Source organism: Pipistrellus kuhlii, unplaced genomic scaffold (genome assembly GCF_014108245.1).
Source record: "Pipistrellus kuhlii isolate mPipKuh1 unplaced genomic scaffold, mPipKuh1.p scaffold_m20_p_16, whole genome shotgun sequence".
NCBI classification, from domain to species: Eukaryota; Metazoa; Chordata; class Mammalia; order Chiroptera; family Vespertilionidae; genus Pipistrellus; species Pipistrellus kuhlii.
The window spans coordinates 2,787,978-2,807,050 of NW_023425471.1; the positions used below are offsets into that span (position 1 = coordinate 2,787,978).

The 19,073-nt window shown below is 40.0% G+C and overlaps 1 protein-coding gene and 1 pseudogene across 2 annotated transcripts in view; both read right to left on the bottom strand.

Moving 5' to 3' along the window:
• Window positions 1-8,536: 8,536 nt before the first annotated feature.
• On the bottom strand, window positions 8,537-11,965 carry LOC118720142 (annotated as a pseudogene).
• ASB11 (ankyrin repeat and SOCS box containing 11) overlaps window positions 11,511-19,073 on the bottom strand; it is a 28,137-nt gene continuing 20,574 nt past the window's right edge. For both annotated transcript variants that reach the window (XM_036439690.2, XM_036439691.1), the window contains 3 exons: window positions 16,755-16,889; window positions 15,038-15,229; window positions 11,511-12,102 (listed from right to left, as the gene is read on the bottom strand). In XM_036439690.2, the coding sequence (XP_036295583.1) occupies window positions 11,978-12,102; window positions 15,038-15,229; window positions 16,755-16,889 (452 nt within the window). In that variant the 3' untranslated portion in view covers window positions 11,511-11,977. The remainder of the gene's footprint in view (window positions 12,103-15,037; window positions 15,230-16,754; window positions 16,890-19,073) is intronic.

The window sequence follows — 19,073 nt, forward strand, 5'->3', positions numbered from 1 at the left end:
CTTGCCTTAGAACCTGCGTGGGCATTAATCACCTTTTAATCTTATCCTATCTAATAAAAGAGTAATATGCAAATTGGACTGTCATGCCAACACACAACATGGCCGCCCTCATGTGGTCAAAGATGGCTGCCCCCATGTGGACACAAGATGTCTGCCACAAGATGGCCAGCAGTTGTGGGCTATCAGGCCAGCAGGGGAGGGAATTTGTGGAGGACCAGGCCAGCAAGAGAGGGCAGTTAGGGGCAACCAGCCTGGCAAGGTAGGGCAGTTTGAGGTTACCATGCCAGGAGGGGAGGACAGTTAGGGGTGACCAGGCTGGCAGAGGAGGGTGGTTAGGAACAATCGGACTGGCAGGGGAGCAGTTAGGTGTCGATCAGGCTAGCAGGAGAGTGGTTAGGAGGTGATCAGGCTGGCACCGCAGAAGCACTTAGGGGCAATCAGACAGGCAAGCAGGCAGGCGAGCAGTCCTGGATTGAGGGGGATGTCCAACTGCCCATTTAGGTAGTCAGACATTCCTCGAGGGGTCCCAGATTGGACAGGGTGCAGGCTGGGCTAAGGGACACACACACACACACACACACACACACACACACACGCCATGCACAAATTTTGTGCACTGGGCCTCTAGTCCTATATAATAAAAGCCTAATATGCTAAGTGTCTGGTTGTCCAGTTGGCCATTTAACCAATCAAAGAATAATATGCTAATGATATGCTAAAGCCTCTCAACCGCTCACTTTGACATGCACTGATCACCAGGGGGCAATCAACCAGTCACTATGACATGCACTGACCACAAGGGGGTGGATGCTCTGACCAGTAGGTTAGCTTACTGCTGGGGTCCGGCCGATCAGGACTGAGCTAGACGGGCTGGACATGCCCTGGGTCCCTCCCATGGTTTCTCCCTGGCTGGGCAACCTTCTGTATCTCTCCCTGTCCCTGATCATGTACTGGTGGGGTCCCTTGGCCTGGCCTGCACCCTCTCACAATCTGGGACCCCTTGGGGGATGTCAGAGAGCCAGTTTCAGCCCAATGGTGGAATGACCAGTTGCTATGATGCACACTGACCACCAGAGAGCAGACATTCAATACAGGAAATGCCCCCTGTGGTCAGTGCACTCCCATAGGAGGAGCGCTGCTCGGCCAGAAGCTGGGCTCATAGCTGGTGAGTGCAGCAGCAGTGATGGGAGCCTCTCTCACCTCTTCAGCAGCAATAAGGATGTCCGACTGCCAGCTTAGGCCCGCTCTTAGCAGTCAGACATCCCCCTTGAGCTCCCGGACTGTGAGACAGCACAGGCCAACCTGAGGGAGCCCCCTTCTGGAGTGCACGAATTTCATACACTGGGCCTCTAGTTATATTTATAATGTTGATCAACACTTGTGAATATTGGAGGATTGGAACTAATCTTTTTTAACCATTTAACAACAGTTCTTTTAGTTGGAAATTAGAAAACCATTACAAATAGAAGCTCATGCATTTTTAAAGATCTGTCTGAGTATAAAGTTGAATTACATAAGTATGAGCTGTGCTTATAGAAAAAAATAGTTACAATGAGTCACAATAGAACAATCTTACCAACTTTTAGTCAGTCTTAGATGTTGTATGTCTGCATGTTCAGGAAACTTGGCCCAGGTTAGGTAAGAATTATGGCCTGCAGCATCAGTAAGGCCACAGTCACTTCTTATCTAGTGCAGTCCTATCACTAGCCACATCCTCAGCCCTACCCCTCATCTAGCTGTCCATGGCAGACATCACTAATGGTGACTCTTTCCTGTTGAGGCCTTGCAGGGCCTTGAATGTCACCTCCAATCAGCCAAAGCTGGCCCAGGAGCTGAAACCTCTTGTCGTTCTAGTCAGCAATTTTTCTAGCACAAAGTCTTTAAAACCTAAAAGGAGTACATTTCCTCTGATAATTTGGAATGAACTACTTTTCCAGTACAAATCCTATCTGCTTCAGTTATTCTCGCATAACTGGCTCTGCATGCTGAGATATCTGATGTTTCTACTTTTATAAAGCAACATCATTCATTACAAAGCAGTCACTCATTCCTATTCCATCTAGTTGTACAATAAGACTCGAACAAGAATGTGTTTTTAAAAATCTGTCATGATGAAGTATTTTTGAGGAAACAGGCAAATAAAAATTGAGAGAGAGTCTACATAACAATGGAGCTGGACTCTTCAAAAATGTCAATGGTGTGAAGGACCAAAGCGGGGAGGCTTTCTATATGAAATGAGAATAAAGAAACTTAATAACTAAATGTAATGCATAAGCTTTTACTGGATCCTGATTTGGGGGAATAGGGGACAAGGTATAAAAGACATCAGTGCCAGAATCATGGAAACTTAAAATGGACGTAAACAGATAATCATAGTACATCAATGTCAAATTTCCTTCATGTGGTCACTGCACCAAGTTATGTAGAAGAGTCTCTGTGTTCTTGGGAGATGCACATTGAAGTGTTTAGTGTGGAGCCATGTGGGAGCATGACACAAATGGAGAAATATGCACCCCTATGCAAAGTTGCTATTCTGAGTGTGGCCATGTATTCATCCTAATATTCTGCTAAAGGAAGGAGATGATGTATTCTGTATGCAAATGACCACGCAGGAGCAGCCCCTGGCAATGATTTGTGATGGGAGAAAGCATAAGGTACTCCAGTGCAGAGAACACCCTCCCCTGACAAGCTGTGACTAGACAAGGTTCATCCCTCACCATGACAGCTTCAGGCAATGTCTCGGAAACATCAGCTGTTCTCTTCGTGTTAAGTGCATAAAATCTTCTTGCAATGAGTACTGTTACTGAAAAATGAATCATCTGTAAACCTCAGGTTGATTTGATGTGGCACTATTAGAAATATCATGAAGAAGAATCACTTTGGGAAAACAGTTCCTTAATAAAATGAACAACAACAAAACATATAGATGTTGAATGACATGCCTGACCTTATAAGTAACTTAAAGGATTTTAAAGGAATTGAAGCTTAAATCTTCAAGTGACATAGGCAAACATATTATTTTAAATAATGGGTCACAGAAATTGATGGATATAGTCAAATAAATAATGAATGGTTAGATGCTACAGAGATACATGGTATATGAATAGGTAATATTGGGTATTTGATAATTAAAACATTTTCCCTTCCCTCTGAGGTTCAACAGTCTGTTCATGCTTCTATGTCTCTGAAGTCTATTTTTTTTTCATCAGTTTATTTGGTTCATTAGATTCCACATATGAGTGAGATCATATAATAGTTGCCTTTCTCTGACTGGCTTATTTCACTTAGAAGGCAGGGGAGGGTAGGTGGAAAGAGATCAACCAATGAACTTGTATGCATACAATGTATGCATAACCCATAGACACAGACAATGGGATAGTGAAGTCCTGGGGGAGGGGAAACGGGAGTGAGCTGGAAGAGATAATGGGGGGGGGGGAGGACCTATGTAATATTTTCAACAATAAAGATTAAAATAATTAATTGTTCAACATAGTACTGGAAGTACTAGCCATTGTGATCAAACCAGAAGAAGAAATAAAAGGCATCCAAATTGGAAAAGAGTAAAACTGTCCTTATTCACAAATGACATAGTGTATGTAGAAAACCCTAAAGATTCCATCAAAAAATTATTAGACTTAATAAATTTGACAATGTAGCAAGATACAAAATTAACACCCAGAAATCCATGGCTTTTTTTATATACCGATAATTAACTCACAGAAAGCAAAACAAAACAAAACAAAACAAAACAAAAAATGAGTTTGGCAATGTGACAGGATACAAAATTAATGCCAAGAAATCCATGGCATTTCTATATACCAATAATGAACTTACAGAAAGAGAGACTAAAAAAGCAATACAATTTACCATCACACCAAAATAATTAAGATACCTAGGAATAAACTTAACTAAGGAGGTAAAAGACCTATACACAGAAAACTACAAGACACTGAAAAAAGAGATAGAGAAAGACATAAACAGATGGAAGAACACATCGTGTTCATGGATTGGTAGAATCAACATCATTAAAATGTCCATACTACCCAAAGCAATCTATAGATTCAATGCACTCCCCATTGAAATACCAACGGCATATTTCACAGACCTAGAAAGAATTTTCCAAAAATTTATCTGTAATTGAAAAAGACCCCGAATAGCCACAGCAATCCTGAGAAAGAACAAAGTAGGAGGGATCTCAATACCAGATTTCAAGCTGTATTAGAAAGCCACTGTTCTCAAAACAGCCTGGTACTGGCACAAGAACAGACATATCGATCACTGGTTTAGAATAGAGAACCCAGAAATCGACCCAAACCACTATGGCCAATTAATATTTGACAAAGGAGGCATGAACATACAACAGAGTCAAGACAGTCTGTTCAATAAATGGTATTGGTAAAATTGGACAGATACATGAAAAAACAATGAAACTAGACCACCAACTTACACCATACACAAAAATAAACTCAAAATAGATAAAGGACTTAAACATAAGATGAAACCATAAAAATACTAGAGGAATCCACAGGCAGCGACATCAGACATATGCTGAAGCAATTTCTTCACTGATACTGCTCCTAGGGCAATGGAAACTAAAGAGAAAATTTAAAAATGGGACTACATCAACATAAAAAGCTTTTGCATAGCAAAAGAAACCATAAACAAAACAACAAGAAAGCCCACTGTATGGGAGAACATATTTGCAAATGTTATCACTGATGAATGTTTAATCTCGAACATTTACAGGGAACTCATACAACTCAATAAAAGGAAGATAAACAATCCAATAATAAAAATGGCAACCGACCTACATAGGTACTTTTCAAAAGAAGACAGAGGCAAAGAAACATATGAAAACATATTCAAAATCACTAATAATCTGAGAGATGCAAATCAAAATAACAATGAGGTACCATCTCACACCCGTTAGAATGGCTACCATCAACAAACGACAAGTGCAGGCGAGGTTGCGGAGAAAAAGGAACCCTTGTGCACTGCTGGTGGGAATGCAGACTGGTACAACCACTGTGGAAAACAGTATGGAGTTTCCTCAAAAAACTGAAAATGGAACTCCCATTTGACCCCATAATCCTACTTCTAGGAATATATCCCAAGAAACTAGAAACACCAATCAGAAAGGATATATGCACCCCTATGTTCATAGCAGCACCATTCACCATAGCTAAGATTTGGAAACAGCCTAAGTGCCCATCAGCAGATGGAGTGGATTAGAAAACTATGGTACATCTACACAATGGAATACTACACTGCTGTAAAAAAGAAGGAATCCTTACCATTTGCAACAGCATGGATGGAACTGGAGAGCATTATGCTAAGTGAAGTAAGCCAGTCAGAGAAAGAGAAATATCACATGATCTCATGATGGGCCGAGGACAGCAGCAACTTCAGGCTCCCTGGCGGGGGTCCTGCAGCCTCCCTGTCTGCAGCTCTAGAACAATAGACAGACTCCCCTAAGATGTCGCAGGGGGTGGTTCTTACACCCAGTGCTCCAAAAGTTAAAAGATGATTGGACAGGGCCCTGGACCGCCAAGAGCTAGAAAGATGATTGGACAGGACCCACCCTAGACCGGCAAGGAGCATCCGGGAGTCTCCTCAACTGACCAAGATGGCGCTGGGGTCGGTTCTTACATCCAGCACGCCCCCCCAAATGAACAAAAACAGATCCAGAGACAGAGAAACATGGATCAGACCGTCAAACCTCAGAGGGAAAGCAGGGGAGGAGTGGGATGGGGGAGAGATCAACCAGAGGACTTGTATGCATGCATATAAGCCTAACCAACGGACACAGACAACAGGGGGTGAGTGTATGAGTGGGGGTGGGGATAAGGGGGGTAATGGAGAAATAAGGATACATATGTAACACCTTAATAAAGAAATTTAAAAATTAATTAATAAAGGGAAAGGAAACAGGAAAAAAAAAACACATTTTCCCTTAAAGTGACTCATTTTGTGTATATATAAAATGCTTTTTAAACGCTTTTTTTTAAAAAAAATAATCTTAGTCAGTAAATACCACTTTAAATACTTTCTAAGAAATAGTATTGCCTTGGGCAGCCGTCAGGGCGCAGACCTACCTGGCCTCTTCGTCCGCGTGTGGGCTGTGCAGAGGACTCAGGCACACTGATCCAGAGGCGTCCTGTGGGCACCGTGTCCAGTGCTGGGAGATGGGCCGAGATAATCAGCAACTTCAGGCTCCCTGGCGGGGGTCCTGCAGCCTGCCTCTCCGCCACTCCAGAACATTAGGGAGACTCCCCTATGGGGCAGGGGGTGGTTCTTACACCCAGCACACCAAAAGTTAGAAGATGATTGGACAGGGCGCTGGACCTCCAAGAGCTAGAAAGATGATTGGACAGGACCCTTGACCGCCAAGAACTGGAAAGATGATTGGACAGGACCCACCCTGGACCCACAAGGAGCCTCTGGGAGTCTCCTCAACTGACCAAGATGGCTGGGGGGTGGTTCTTACATCCAGCACGCCCCCCAAAAAAACTGATTGGACAGAGACTCATCCCGCCAAAGGCTAGAAAGGTGACTGGACAGGACCCAGAAGCCCCCCTTCCCCCATTCTGCCCTCCCACACACACACCTCTCCCACCTCCTGCTGTAGACTGGTAGGGAGCCTTGGGAGTCTCCTCAACTGACCAAGATGGCACAGGGTCAGCTCTAATACTCAGCGCATCAAAACCTAGAAGGCTGACCGGGCAGGGCCCTAGCAGCCCCCCTTTGATGCTGTAGACCCACAGAGATCCTCGGAAACCTCCTCAACTGGGCAAGATGGTGCAGGGGGCGGGTTCTTACACTCAGCAAATCAAAAGCCAGAAAGATGATTGGACAAGGCCCCCTAAGCTGCTGTAGACCCGCAGAGATCCTCGGAAGCCTCCTCAACTGGGCAAGATGGTGCAGGGGGCAGGTTCTTATACTCAGCAAATCAAAAGCTAGAAAGATGAATGAACAGGGCTGCAGCCCACCAAAAGCTAGAAAGATGATTGGATAGGGGAAAAAAAACTCTCCCCTCCCTATCCCTGTAGCAGCCTTGAGCAGGAAGGGGAAATGGCCTTTGAGACGGGAGTCCACCATTTTGTGCAGAGGACCAGCACCTGTCTTATGAGGTTGGCTCTCATTGTGGCCAGCCGAACTCACATTTTCAGTTACAATACTTAAAACATTTAAAAACATTTCTTTAAAAAGTACAAAGTTCGTGCTACTGTCATTTATAATAGCAAGAAATTAAAAATAATGTAAGTATCCAGCAATATGGAAATAGCTAAAAAAAAATAATAATGATACAACCATTTAAAAGGATAGTTCAAAGGATTTGAAACTTAGAAAATCATTGCAATATGGTTTGTTGGAAAAGCAGAAATAAAAAAATACTTTCATAATAGGACTGCTATATTAAATCAGGCAAAGAAACAAAAAATAAATACCATGATGTACTGAAAAAAGTCACTACAAATTTAATAGTAAAAATTAGTTAATATTAGATATATATGTGAATAGTTCTTTTTAAATGAAGTTACCTCACCAGGGTCTTTGCCTAATTACCATATCTAAAAATAGTAGGTCTCCCTATTACTCTTGACCTCCATATGCTTTATTTTTCTTATCAGTTCTGAAATGATATTTATGTACATGTTGCTTATGTCCTGTTGCCTCTACTAACACATAAGCTATCCTTTTCGTAGCCTCAAAGAGTCTGGCATATAATAGATGCTGAGTAAAAACGTGTTGGATGACTCAAGAAGTTAGCCTATAGCACTTCAAATATGATAGAAATTGTAAAAAAAAAAAAAAAAAAGAAAAGAAATTTAAAAAAGTGCACCATTTGTGGAATAAAACATTCCACATCCCGTGAAAAATGAAATAATCTCTATCGTGTTAGAATCCCCCCAAAGAAAGCCATATAACCTCACATAAACCAGATGATTTCTCTGATGCTCTAATTCTAGCTTGATGGATGTAGGTTTTAAAGTGAAATTAAAGGCTGCCTTCTGACCAATCTCTAAATTCATAAATCACAAAACACTGACTGCAGCACATTGAGAGATAGGCACTGGGACCTGTTCTGCTTCCACATATTTATGGAACCAGAGAATCAGTTCTGGTAAGTGGTCTCTTGAGACCCAGTTCAGGATTGGAGTGTCCCACTCCACACACACAGACACACAGACAGACACACACACCTACCAGAGGTGGGAGGTCCATACACATGATTTGTGAGATCCGTGGTCTGCAGATTCAGGAAGTGGATGGAACAGAAGAATTCTGTAGTTCCTTGGGGTCACAGATAGACTGAATATCCTACGACACCTTGGGACTTAACACATTCAGCAAGAAACAGGTTGACTAAAAAAAAAAATTAAAAAAAAATGCCCTCGTGATAACACTTTGAAGGTACAAAGCCTCTGACTGCTGAATGTTCTATGATATGTATTTTGTTTATTTATTTATTTTCTGTTCTCAGTTTATTACATGAAGGAATTACGCTAGTCCAAGTTAAAAGCAGAATCCAAATGCTTACACTTTACAAGCTGAGGTCTTAAACTTGTGACAATGGACAGAAAGGAAATTCTCCTCATTGCAAGGAAATCCTCACTTTGGCTTCAGTGAGCCAAAAGCACTTAAAACCCATGAACCTTCAGCTGGTTATCCTTAGCCAGTCCAGTCTCTATGAGGAACAGAATTTGTTCTTGTGGTGGTCACCCTGTACTAAATTATTTCTCCATATATTCTGGATGTTCAAATACACCATTGCAGGCAAATTTCTTTTAAAGCCTTCACTAGATTCTTTTTATCATCATCATCCACAGAAATCCCTTGGACAGTAGTAAGGGTCTCCCTGCTGCTCCTCTGTTGAATTCTTATCCTATATAATAAAAGCCTAATATGCAAATCAACTGAACAGCAGAATGACTAGTCAGTATGATGTGCACTGACCACCAGGGGGCAGATGCTCAAAGCAGGAGCTGCCCCCAGCCCACAGGCCCCAGGCCAGCCAAGGCAGGTGCCAGCAGGAGACCTTCCCCAATCGCAGCAGCAGAGTGACTGGAGGGCAGGGCTGGGCAGCAATTGCCCTGCCAGTCGCCTTCTGCAGAGGAAGGTGACTGGCAGAGGTTGTGGGGTCAGTAAGCAGGTAGCGCCAGGCTGGCCAAAGTGAGTGCCAGCGGGGGACCCCTGATCACCCCACCAGTCACCCCACAAATTGGTCCTGATCACCAGCCAGCCCTAGGGACCCTACCTGTGCATAAATTTCATGCACAGGGCCTCTAGTATGGATATAATTGATCCTCAGTTCCAGCAGGAAGCAGATAATTACCCTTACTTGCATCAGAAAAGGGGTCAAAAGAGTGGAGGTTGTGGATAGTGAATTCTTATCCTATATTAAAAAATTAAGGATAACCAGCTGAAGGTTCATGGGTTTTAAGTGCTTTTGGCTCACTGAAGCCAAAGTGAGGATTTCCTTGCAATGAGGAGAATTTCCTTTCTGTCCATTGTCACAAGTTTAAGACCTCACTTGTAAAGTGTAAGCATTTGGATTCTGCTTTTAACTTGGACTAGCGTAATTCCTTCATGTAATAAACTGAGAACAGAAAATAAATAAATAAATAAAATACAATATAATAAAATCCTAAAATAGGATTCCGTTTCCTTTGTGGAAGTGGCTGACCTTCACTTTTGGAAGGCTGCTGAGGGAGAAGGCAGGTGTCTGGGACAGAGCATCAGAAAGAGAGGGGGCTCAAGGTGCTGAGCCTTTGACTGGTAACTCAGTGACTGGGGCTGATATGTATTTTAATTTATCAATATTTTCCTTTAAAGTTTCTCTGTCTGATATTATGCTTAGAAAAGACCATCTTTTTCATGCATATTCATGAACATCTTATTCTAGTATTTCATAGCATCATTTTTAAGTTTTTAACATTTAAAAAAATGAGATTTGTTTTTGAAGTATGATGTAAAGTAAGAATTTAATATTTCCACAAATAATAATCAAGATTAACTTACTTCATATTCTAAAGTCATCAAAATGAGGAAAATGGTCCAGAACAGTACTAACAGAAATATGATGCTAATGACATGTTAAGTTAAATTTTTATTGTAGTCACTTTTAAAAAATAAAAATAATTGGAAATAATTTTAATGATGAATTTTATTTAAGCTAATATATTCAAAATATCATTTCAATGTGCAATCAAGATCAAAATCTTTAATAAAATATTTCACATTCTTTTTATTTCTACTGAATCTTCAAAACATGGTATGTATTTTACACTCGCAGCACTTCTCACTTCAGCCTAGCTACCTTCCAACTGCTTAGTAGGCACATGTAGCTAATGGCTTCTGTAGTGAGTAGCATGTGTGTAGAGCAGTGCTTCTCAACCTCAGCACTGCTGACTTTTGGGGCCTGATTAATTCTCTGCTGTGGAGAGCTGTCCTGTGCCTTGTAGGATGATCAGCTGCATCTCCAACCTCTATCCACTAGATGTCAGTCGCATCCCTCCCCCAGATGTTACAACCAAAAATGTCTCCAGACTTTGCCAAATGTCCCTGAGACTGGGTAAAAGTAGGGCAAATTGTCCCCCAGTTGAGAATAAGTGGTCTAGAAAAACTGGGGGAAAAGACATGTTTGGGAAAAATCTTAGGATCATCAAAGAGAATTTTTTTCTATTTAGAAGCTAATATTACTATAGTCACTGAACCATAATAGGGGTACTTACAATAATTAAAGTCTATCCAATTTTCATGTTTTAAATTCACAAAAGGGATGAGGGGAGGAGGTTGGGAAGAGGAAAAAGGAGAGGGAGAAGAAGAAAAAAGGGAAGAGGAAAGCTGTTTCTGAGTATTTTTGTTTATTTTAGGCCCCTACTTATAGAAATAATATTGACCCACAAATCTTGGTGACTGGCATCAACCTGTAATTATTTCAAAAACCCTGGTACTCTTGGTCTTGAAAATACGCTGATGGAAGCTTAGGTTGAAACATGCATCAACTCGTGCCTGTGGGTTCAGGTAGTGGGAACACTTGGTGTTGCTGGATCCTAGAACTGTCTACCTCACATAACAGAATCAAAAGTGATGGGAAACAGACCCCTAACCTTCAGGTGAGCTAATATCTTCCAACAACTCTCTTACCAACCAGGAGCTCCAAAATTGGGAGCCTTGATAACTGCTGTGTTTTTTAAAGTATTCCTCTTTTTCATTTGTTTTTTTTTTGTTTGTTTGTTTGTTTTTTAAAGGCAAGGAAGGCAGCTATGCTAATCACTACACAAAAACTCATAGTCACGATAACAGTATCGGGATTACCAGAGGGAAGAGGGCAAGTGGTCATAAAGGGTTAAGGGGGTCAAATATATGGTGATGGAAGAAAATTTGATTTTTGAGTGGTGGGGACACAATGCATATACAGATAATGTATCCTAGAATTATACACTTGAAAACCATATAATTTTATTAACCAATGTCACCCCAATAAATTTAAAGAGGCAAGAAAATCAAAATTATAGCAGAGATTTATTCATAGAAGGAAAGAAAGGGGGAAAGAGGGAGGGACTAAATCAAGAGGAACACATTTTATAATATTCACATTCATCACAATCTTATTCAACCTGATTTACATGTATCTACATGATACTCAGAATGTTGACCCTTAGATAAATGTAGATCATGAGACTTCAAAATTAGCTTACTATTTTTATTCTACTTTATAGGTTTTTTTTAAAAGTGTCTACAACAAGTGGTAAAAATGAAAGGTTTCTGATTGCCCCTTGATTAATGAGAACATTAAACTAACCACGAGTTTCCACTCCCTACGTGTTTCTGATTCATCAGGGACTTACTCTAACTGGCCTAACTCATTTGAAGACACTGAGAGGTTAGCTGTTGGGCATCTACACTAAGTATCCTGTGTACAGCAGGCAACTACCTGATTATTCCCAAGACCTTCCATGGAGAGTTGGGACTACTGGTAGAGGAGGAATCTTTGCAGTGGCTCTGGTAGATGTAGCTTGTGGATGCTTTGATGACACGCTCGACCCAAGCACTTTCGGACACACAGGCGACAGAGCTGGGAAAGAGCAGGTGGGCCTAGAGAAGAAATTAAAATGGTTTGAACTTTGTGCTAGTATGGCCAGGGTTGAGGGAAGGGGAGACCAGAAGATTAGAAGAGGCTGAAACTTTCTAAAAAGATTAAGAGAAGCTGTATCTGCATAGGAATTAGAAAGTGATGTGCAAACACTCAATACACCCAGGATTCCGTTTTTTCCCCCTTAGACAGGGTCATGTTTCTTTAAGTTGAACCTCCTATGATAATTATATTACTGATATTTAAGAATGAGGCTAACTAATATGACAAACCAACAGCCAACATCATACTCAATGGGCAAAAACTAAAACCATTTCCTCTAAGAACAGGATCAAGACAGGGATGCCCACTTTCACCACTCCTATTGGACATAGTACTTGGAAGTGCTAGCCATAGTAATCAGACAAGAAGAAGAAATGAAAGGCATCCAAATTGGAAAAGAAGAAGTAAAACTGTCCTTATTCACAGATGATATGATATTGTACATAAAAAACCCTAAAGACTCTGTCAAAAAACTACTAGACTTAATAGATGAAATTGGCAATGTACAAATTTAACACCCAGAAACCTATGCCTTTTTTTTCTACACCAATAATGAACTCACAGAAAGAGAAACTAAAAAAAAAAATCCATTTACCATTGCAACAAAAAAATTAAGATACCTATGAATAAACTTAACTAAGGAGGTAAAAGACTTGCACTCAGAAAACTACAGACACCAAAAAAAAGAGCTAAAGGAAGACATAAACAAATTGAAGAATATATCATGTTCATGGATTAGTAGAATCAACATAATTAAAATGTTCATACTACCCAAAGCAATCTATAGATTCAATGAAATCCCCACTAAAACACCAATGGCATATTTCAAAGACCTAGAACAAACTCTCCAAAAATTCATCTGGAATAAAAAAAGATCCCTGCACAGCAAAAGAGACCATCAACAAAACAACAATAGAGCCCACTGCATGGGAAAACATATTTGCCAATGTTATCTCCAATAAGGGTTTAATCTCCAAAATCTACAGGGAGCTCATACAACTTAACAAAAGGAAGATTAAACAATCCAATAAAAAATGGGCAAAAGACATATATAGAAATTTTTCTAAAGAGGACATACAGATGGCCAAGAGACATATAAAAAAAATGCTCAAAGTCACTAATCATCAGAGAGATGCAAATTAAAACAACAATGAGGTATTACCTCACACCTATCAGAATGGCTATCAGCAACAAATCAACAAGTGCTGGTGGAGAAAAAGGAACCCTTGTACACTGCTGGTAGGAATGCAAACCAGTACAGCTACTGTGGAAAACAGTATGGACTTTACTCAAAAAGTTAAAAATGGAACTTCCATTTGACCCAGTAATTCTATTTCTAGGAATATATCCCAAGAAATCAGAAACATCCGTCAGAAAGGATATATGCACTCCTATATTCATAGCAGCACAATTTACAATAGCTAAGATTTGGAAACAGCCTAAGTGCCCATAAGCAGATGAGTGGATTAAAAAAACAAAAAACAGTGGTACATCTACACAATGGAATACTACGCTGCTATAAAAAAGAAGGAACTTTTACAATTTTCAACAGCATGGATGGACCTGGAGAGCATTATGCTAAGTGAAATAAGCCAGCAGAGTGATCAGCATAAACTGATGAACAAAAATAGATCCAGAGACAAAGGGGGTAAGAGATCAACCAAAGGACTTGTATGCATGCATATTAGCATAACCAATGGACAGGGACACTGGGCCAGTGGGGGCTTGTCCTGAAGGTGGGAGTGGCCAGGAAGGGGTAGATAGGGAAAAAGGAGACATACTTAATACTTCGAACAATAATAATAAAAAATTAGGCTAACCAGAGGCAAGTTAGAAATGAGGCATATGGTCTAAAGGGAATTTGCTATATTCATGTACCACATGTGCTAATGGATATGAGCTGAAGAGAAAATGCAAATAGAAGCACTAGGCATGCAAGATCCTGAGACAGAACTGCAGAGCAAGGGAAAACAGCCAAGAAGATGTCAGCAGGAAGCCCAGCCTATATGGTCACAGATGCAGTATCAGGGCGGGGGGGGGGGGGCCTGAATTAAGGTTCCCCTGTATTGTCTGGCTCTAGCTTCCCAGAAGGTGGTGCTGCATGTGTCCTGATTCACACTTGGAGGGCCCCCCATTTTCACAAGGATCCCAGCTCAATAGAAGATCAGGAGAAAGAACCCAACTCATTAAGACCCCATTATAACCTGAACCTTTTTCTCATGGAGTCTCATGGAGTCATCATGCCTATGACATTAAGCAGCTCTGAGTTCTAAGGGCAATTAAACTAATGAGAGTCCAAAATATGGTTGAGTAGGATGAAGTAGCTTTGCACTGGAATACTAGTTATTAAATACAGGGGCATTTGTAACGTCCTAGTACTTTGTAACCTGACTCTATCAATAAAGATGTCTTTAGTCTGGCCAGAGTGGCTCAGTTGGTTGGAGCATCCTCTGGAGCACTGAAAGGTAGCTGCCTTGATTCCCAGTCAGGGCACATACCTGGATTGTAGGTTACATCCCAGTCAGGGCACATATACATGGAAGGCAACAGATCAATGTTTCTCTCTCTCCTCTCTTTCTCTATAGATATAGATAGATAGATGATAGATAGATAGATAGATAGATAGATAGATAGATAGATAGATAGATATAGACAGATAAGCAGTTTCTTGCTATGGAAAGTACAAAACAATATATCAGTTGTATGTAAATCCCTTTGGTTATAAGTGAATTCATACAGCATATAAAATCCCACCTCAGTGATGCTAGGACTTTGCATCTACATGTCACATCCAATTAAAAAGAGAAGAGGAAAAAGGTAAGAAAGCCTAGAGATGAGATAGAAAGGAGAGAGATGCACTTAAGAAAGAGAAATGGACACCCAGCCATTCCTTACCTTCCCGGAGCAGGAGCACCTGCTCCACTCTGCTTTTCGGGGCCGCCAGATCAAGTGCACTTTTCCCCTGAGCATTTCTGCACTTCAGGTTAGCCCCGTAGTCTATCAGCAGGTGGATGACTTCCACACTGGACTGCTTCGCTGCGGCATGCAGAGGAGTGTCCAGCCATTGGCCATGGTCAACATTGGCTCCTTAACAAAGCAGACGGCCATGATTCAACAATAAATGTCAAATGTAGAAACACAATGAGCCTAAAATATAGTAGCTGTATAGATAAAGCCATTTTAAATGCCATGACTGTTTCACAAATATTTGAAAATGTGACATAAGCCTAGAACCTCAGCAATGCCTATTAAGACTCTTACAGAATATTTTGAAGAGCTTAGCCAGTGTCGCTCAATGGTTGAATGTCAACCTATGAAGTAGGAGGTCATGGTTAAATTCCCAGTGCCTAGGTTGTGGCTTGATTCCCAGTAGGGGGTGTGTAGGAGGCAGCTGATCAATGATTCTCCCTCATCATTGATGTTTCTATCTCTCTCTTCCTTTCTGAAATCAATAAAATGTATTTTAAAATACTTTGATGATAAAAGTGAATAAAAATTTTAGTCACTTAAAATACTTTACTTGCTTTCCCATATGAACTTTGTGGCATACAAAATTAAATATTTGAAGCTCCTTTTACATGTGACTCTTTTCTTTTTGGCAGAGAACAAAGCTAAGTTTATCTAGTAATTATATTATTCAGAATTCACAAATAATATTTCTGAACTACCATAGGGAGTAGTATATGATAGCAGATAAAAAGAAAACATGAAAAATCTTGGGGAGAAAAATTCTTATTTAAAGGCTCTTACTACAAGTTCTACCTTTGTGTCAATGGCTAAGTTTGGGAAATCTTTAAACAAATAATAGTTTCAAGATATTTTACTTTTCCCTAGACTCTCAGTTTCTGCACATGCCTTTTAGATTTAAAAATATTACTGCCTCAGTCAGGTGGCTCAGTTGGTGAAAAGGGAAGGCAACTGATCTATCAATGTTTCTCTCTCTCTCTCTCTCTCTCTCTCTCTCTCTCTCTCTCTCTCTTCTCTCTCTCTTTCTCTCTCTCTCTCCCTCTCTCTTCTCTCTCTCCCCTACTCCTTCCCTCCTCCCTCCCTTCCCCTTCTTCTCTCTCTAAAAAAATTAATAAACATATTTTTTACAAATCACTAAATAAGCAGGAGTGATCAGACGTAGTCTGTGGCATATGTCTGTTGTTTTTACTATCCAGAATCTTCATGGTAAGCACACTCAGATTTCCCCTGGGGAACCATCCTCGTGATTCCTAGTTCATGTGTTACAAATGAAGCCAAGCAATGGCAGTGTAGACTGAAATCTAGGGCTAAACCAATAAATGTTGTCATGATTGGTTCAGACAAGAGTATGTGACTCATAAAGAGCCAATGAAATACAATTGCTTTTCTCCCTGGGACTTTAATGGGGAAAAGACTCTTGTACTCTCTTGAGACCACCAAGGAGACCCATACCAATTAAACAAATATCAGAGGAAGCAGAACTAAAGAACACAGATACTCGTTCTCTGGAGAAGTTCTGTTTTCAGCATGCAAACATGAAATGCTGCCAGATTTTGTCCAGCCTGACAAGAACTTTGTCTTGGAAGTCCATGGGAAACCAACAAGGTTAACAGGTTCTTTTCGTGACAAGATTTCTGGAAGTTACCTAATTCTAGAAGTTTCTTCACACAATCTACCCTTTGGTGGGTGCAGGCCACATACAGGGGAGTTCCAAGTTGAGGCACTTCCTGATCAATATTCACGTTATTCGCCAGCAGAATCTCCATGCACTCTCTATGACCTGGTGGAATAGAAGATAAACCTAACTTAAGTAAAAAATATATATACAGATATTGACTATCTGCAGAATTAAAGGATTGTTTATCTGGAATGGGCTTTAGAAATAACAGATTTCTTTAAGCAGAAAGAATTTTGAAGATCTTAGAAACCTCCAAAACTAAACTATTAGAAAGGGAAGCATGACTCTGTTTCCCCCATTCAGTTCCTCTTTGTAGCCTTTGAGGTAGGTCCAACTAAACCAAGGAGCAGAGTTGAAATCCTCTGGAGTGAAGCCAGCAGTTTACAAATAGAGGCTACAAGACCCAGAGGGGTAAATGACTCATCCTATTATTACCCTGAAAAGCCAGGGCTCCAATCCAAGACCAAGCCCTGATCCCTCTCCATTGCAAACCTCTCATTCACTTCTTCGCCCATGCGTGCAAGGTTGGGTATGATTGCGCCATGTAGTAAAAGCTCCTTCTTTTGGTTAACCTGGAAGATACCTGTGAGAATTAATTTAAATGTACTTCCAAATTCAATGACTAGCAAGAACTTTGTACAAGTGCTCTCCTAAAAGAGTTTGCCCAATGAGCTGATAAACATGGTTAACTTGTTGTTGTTTTTTCAGGAGCAAATGTTTTTTTCTCTGTGAAGATTTAAACATTTTTTTTATCATTGCTGATTAACTGAACCAAGCTTTTCTTTACAGATAACATAAAAATTAGTTTCACCTCAAACTTGCTTGATTTGTCACAAATTCTGAGTTATGTATAAATATGCATTAAAAGCGTACAGATAAGGATTCTGTGGCTTCAAACTATTTATTTTTTTCATATAAGTAAATATTATTCCTGTATGATAACATCAATATGTCAAAGTGTTGTCCCAGCCTGACCAAGCTTGTTCATAGAGGTTTAAAGCTGTTAAGAATCTATTGTATAAATAATATCTAATCGGTACCTAAACCTGGCTGGTAAATACAGGATATCTAATAAATATTGTTGAATAATTCTATCCCTTTTTTGCAGGAGAAACTGATCCTAGTTCAAGTTAAATTTAAGTATTCTCAGGAAGTTTTTAAAAATGAATAAAGTACATAAAAGTAAAATGATTAGCACTACTGTAATAATTTCTAAAATAGTGGACTTTTTATTCATCCTTCCATTCTGTGAAGGTCTCTAACATGCTTTTATGATACAGGAAAAAATATGTAGAGACATAGATACCAAACACAACATATGTAACCATTTAAGCACTGCAGAATTATTTAAGTAATTCAAATCATTCCCAATAGTAATCTATTTTTAAATGTTTAGATGAAATGCAAATAATAGATTAATTTTTACTTCAAATCAATTTTTAAAGTTTTAAAGATTTTTATATCATTTCCAAAATAGACTATTTCCCTACAACTTAAAGAGCTTACTTAAAGTTTGTGAAAGGCCATCATCAGTTATTAATAAATAACTGTTTATTAAATATATATAGGACATCAAAATCATAGATACACTGAGATTTGGGTCTTTTATTGCATTTATTGGGGTGACACTGGTTAACAAAATTATACAGGTTTCAGGTCCACATCATCTGTACACTGTATTGTGTGCTAACCGCAACAAGTCAAGTCTCTGTCCGTCACCATTTACTCCCCTTATATCCTCCTCAACCGCCCTCTATCCCCCTACCCCCAGTAATCACCACATTGTTGTCCATGTCTGAGATTTTTCTCCTTTTTTTTTTTACTCAATCCCTCTACCTCCCCAACCCAGGTGTCAGCCTGCTCTCTATCTATGAGCCTGTATCCATTTTGCTTGGTACTTCAGTTTGTACATTAAATTTCATAGAGTGAAATCATATGGTACTTGTCTTTCTCTGACTATTCCACTTAGCATAATGATCTCCATGTCCATCCATGCTATCTCAAAGGGTAATATTTCCTTCTTTTCTATAGCACAATAGTACTCCATTGTGTAAATATATTGATGTTTTTTAATCCACTCATCTACTGGTGGACACTTGGAGGCTTCAAAATCTTGGCTATTATAAATAACCCCTGCAATGGACATTGAGTCTTTTGTATCATTTAAAGTAATCCACTCCAAAAGAATTACCAAGTGACATGTTTAATTAATTGGGGCAAATATTTCACTATTGCCTTTGAAAGAAAGACTTTCACCCCAAATTATACCAGCAAAGGTCACTATTC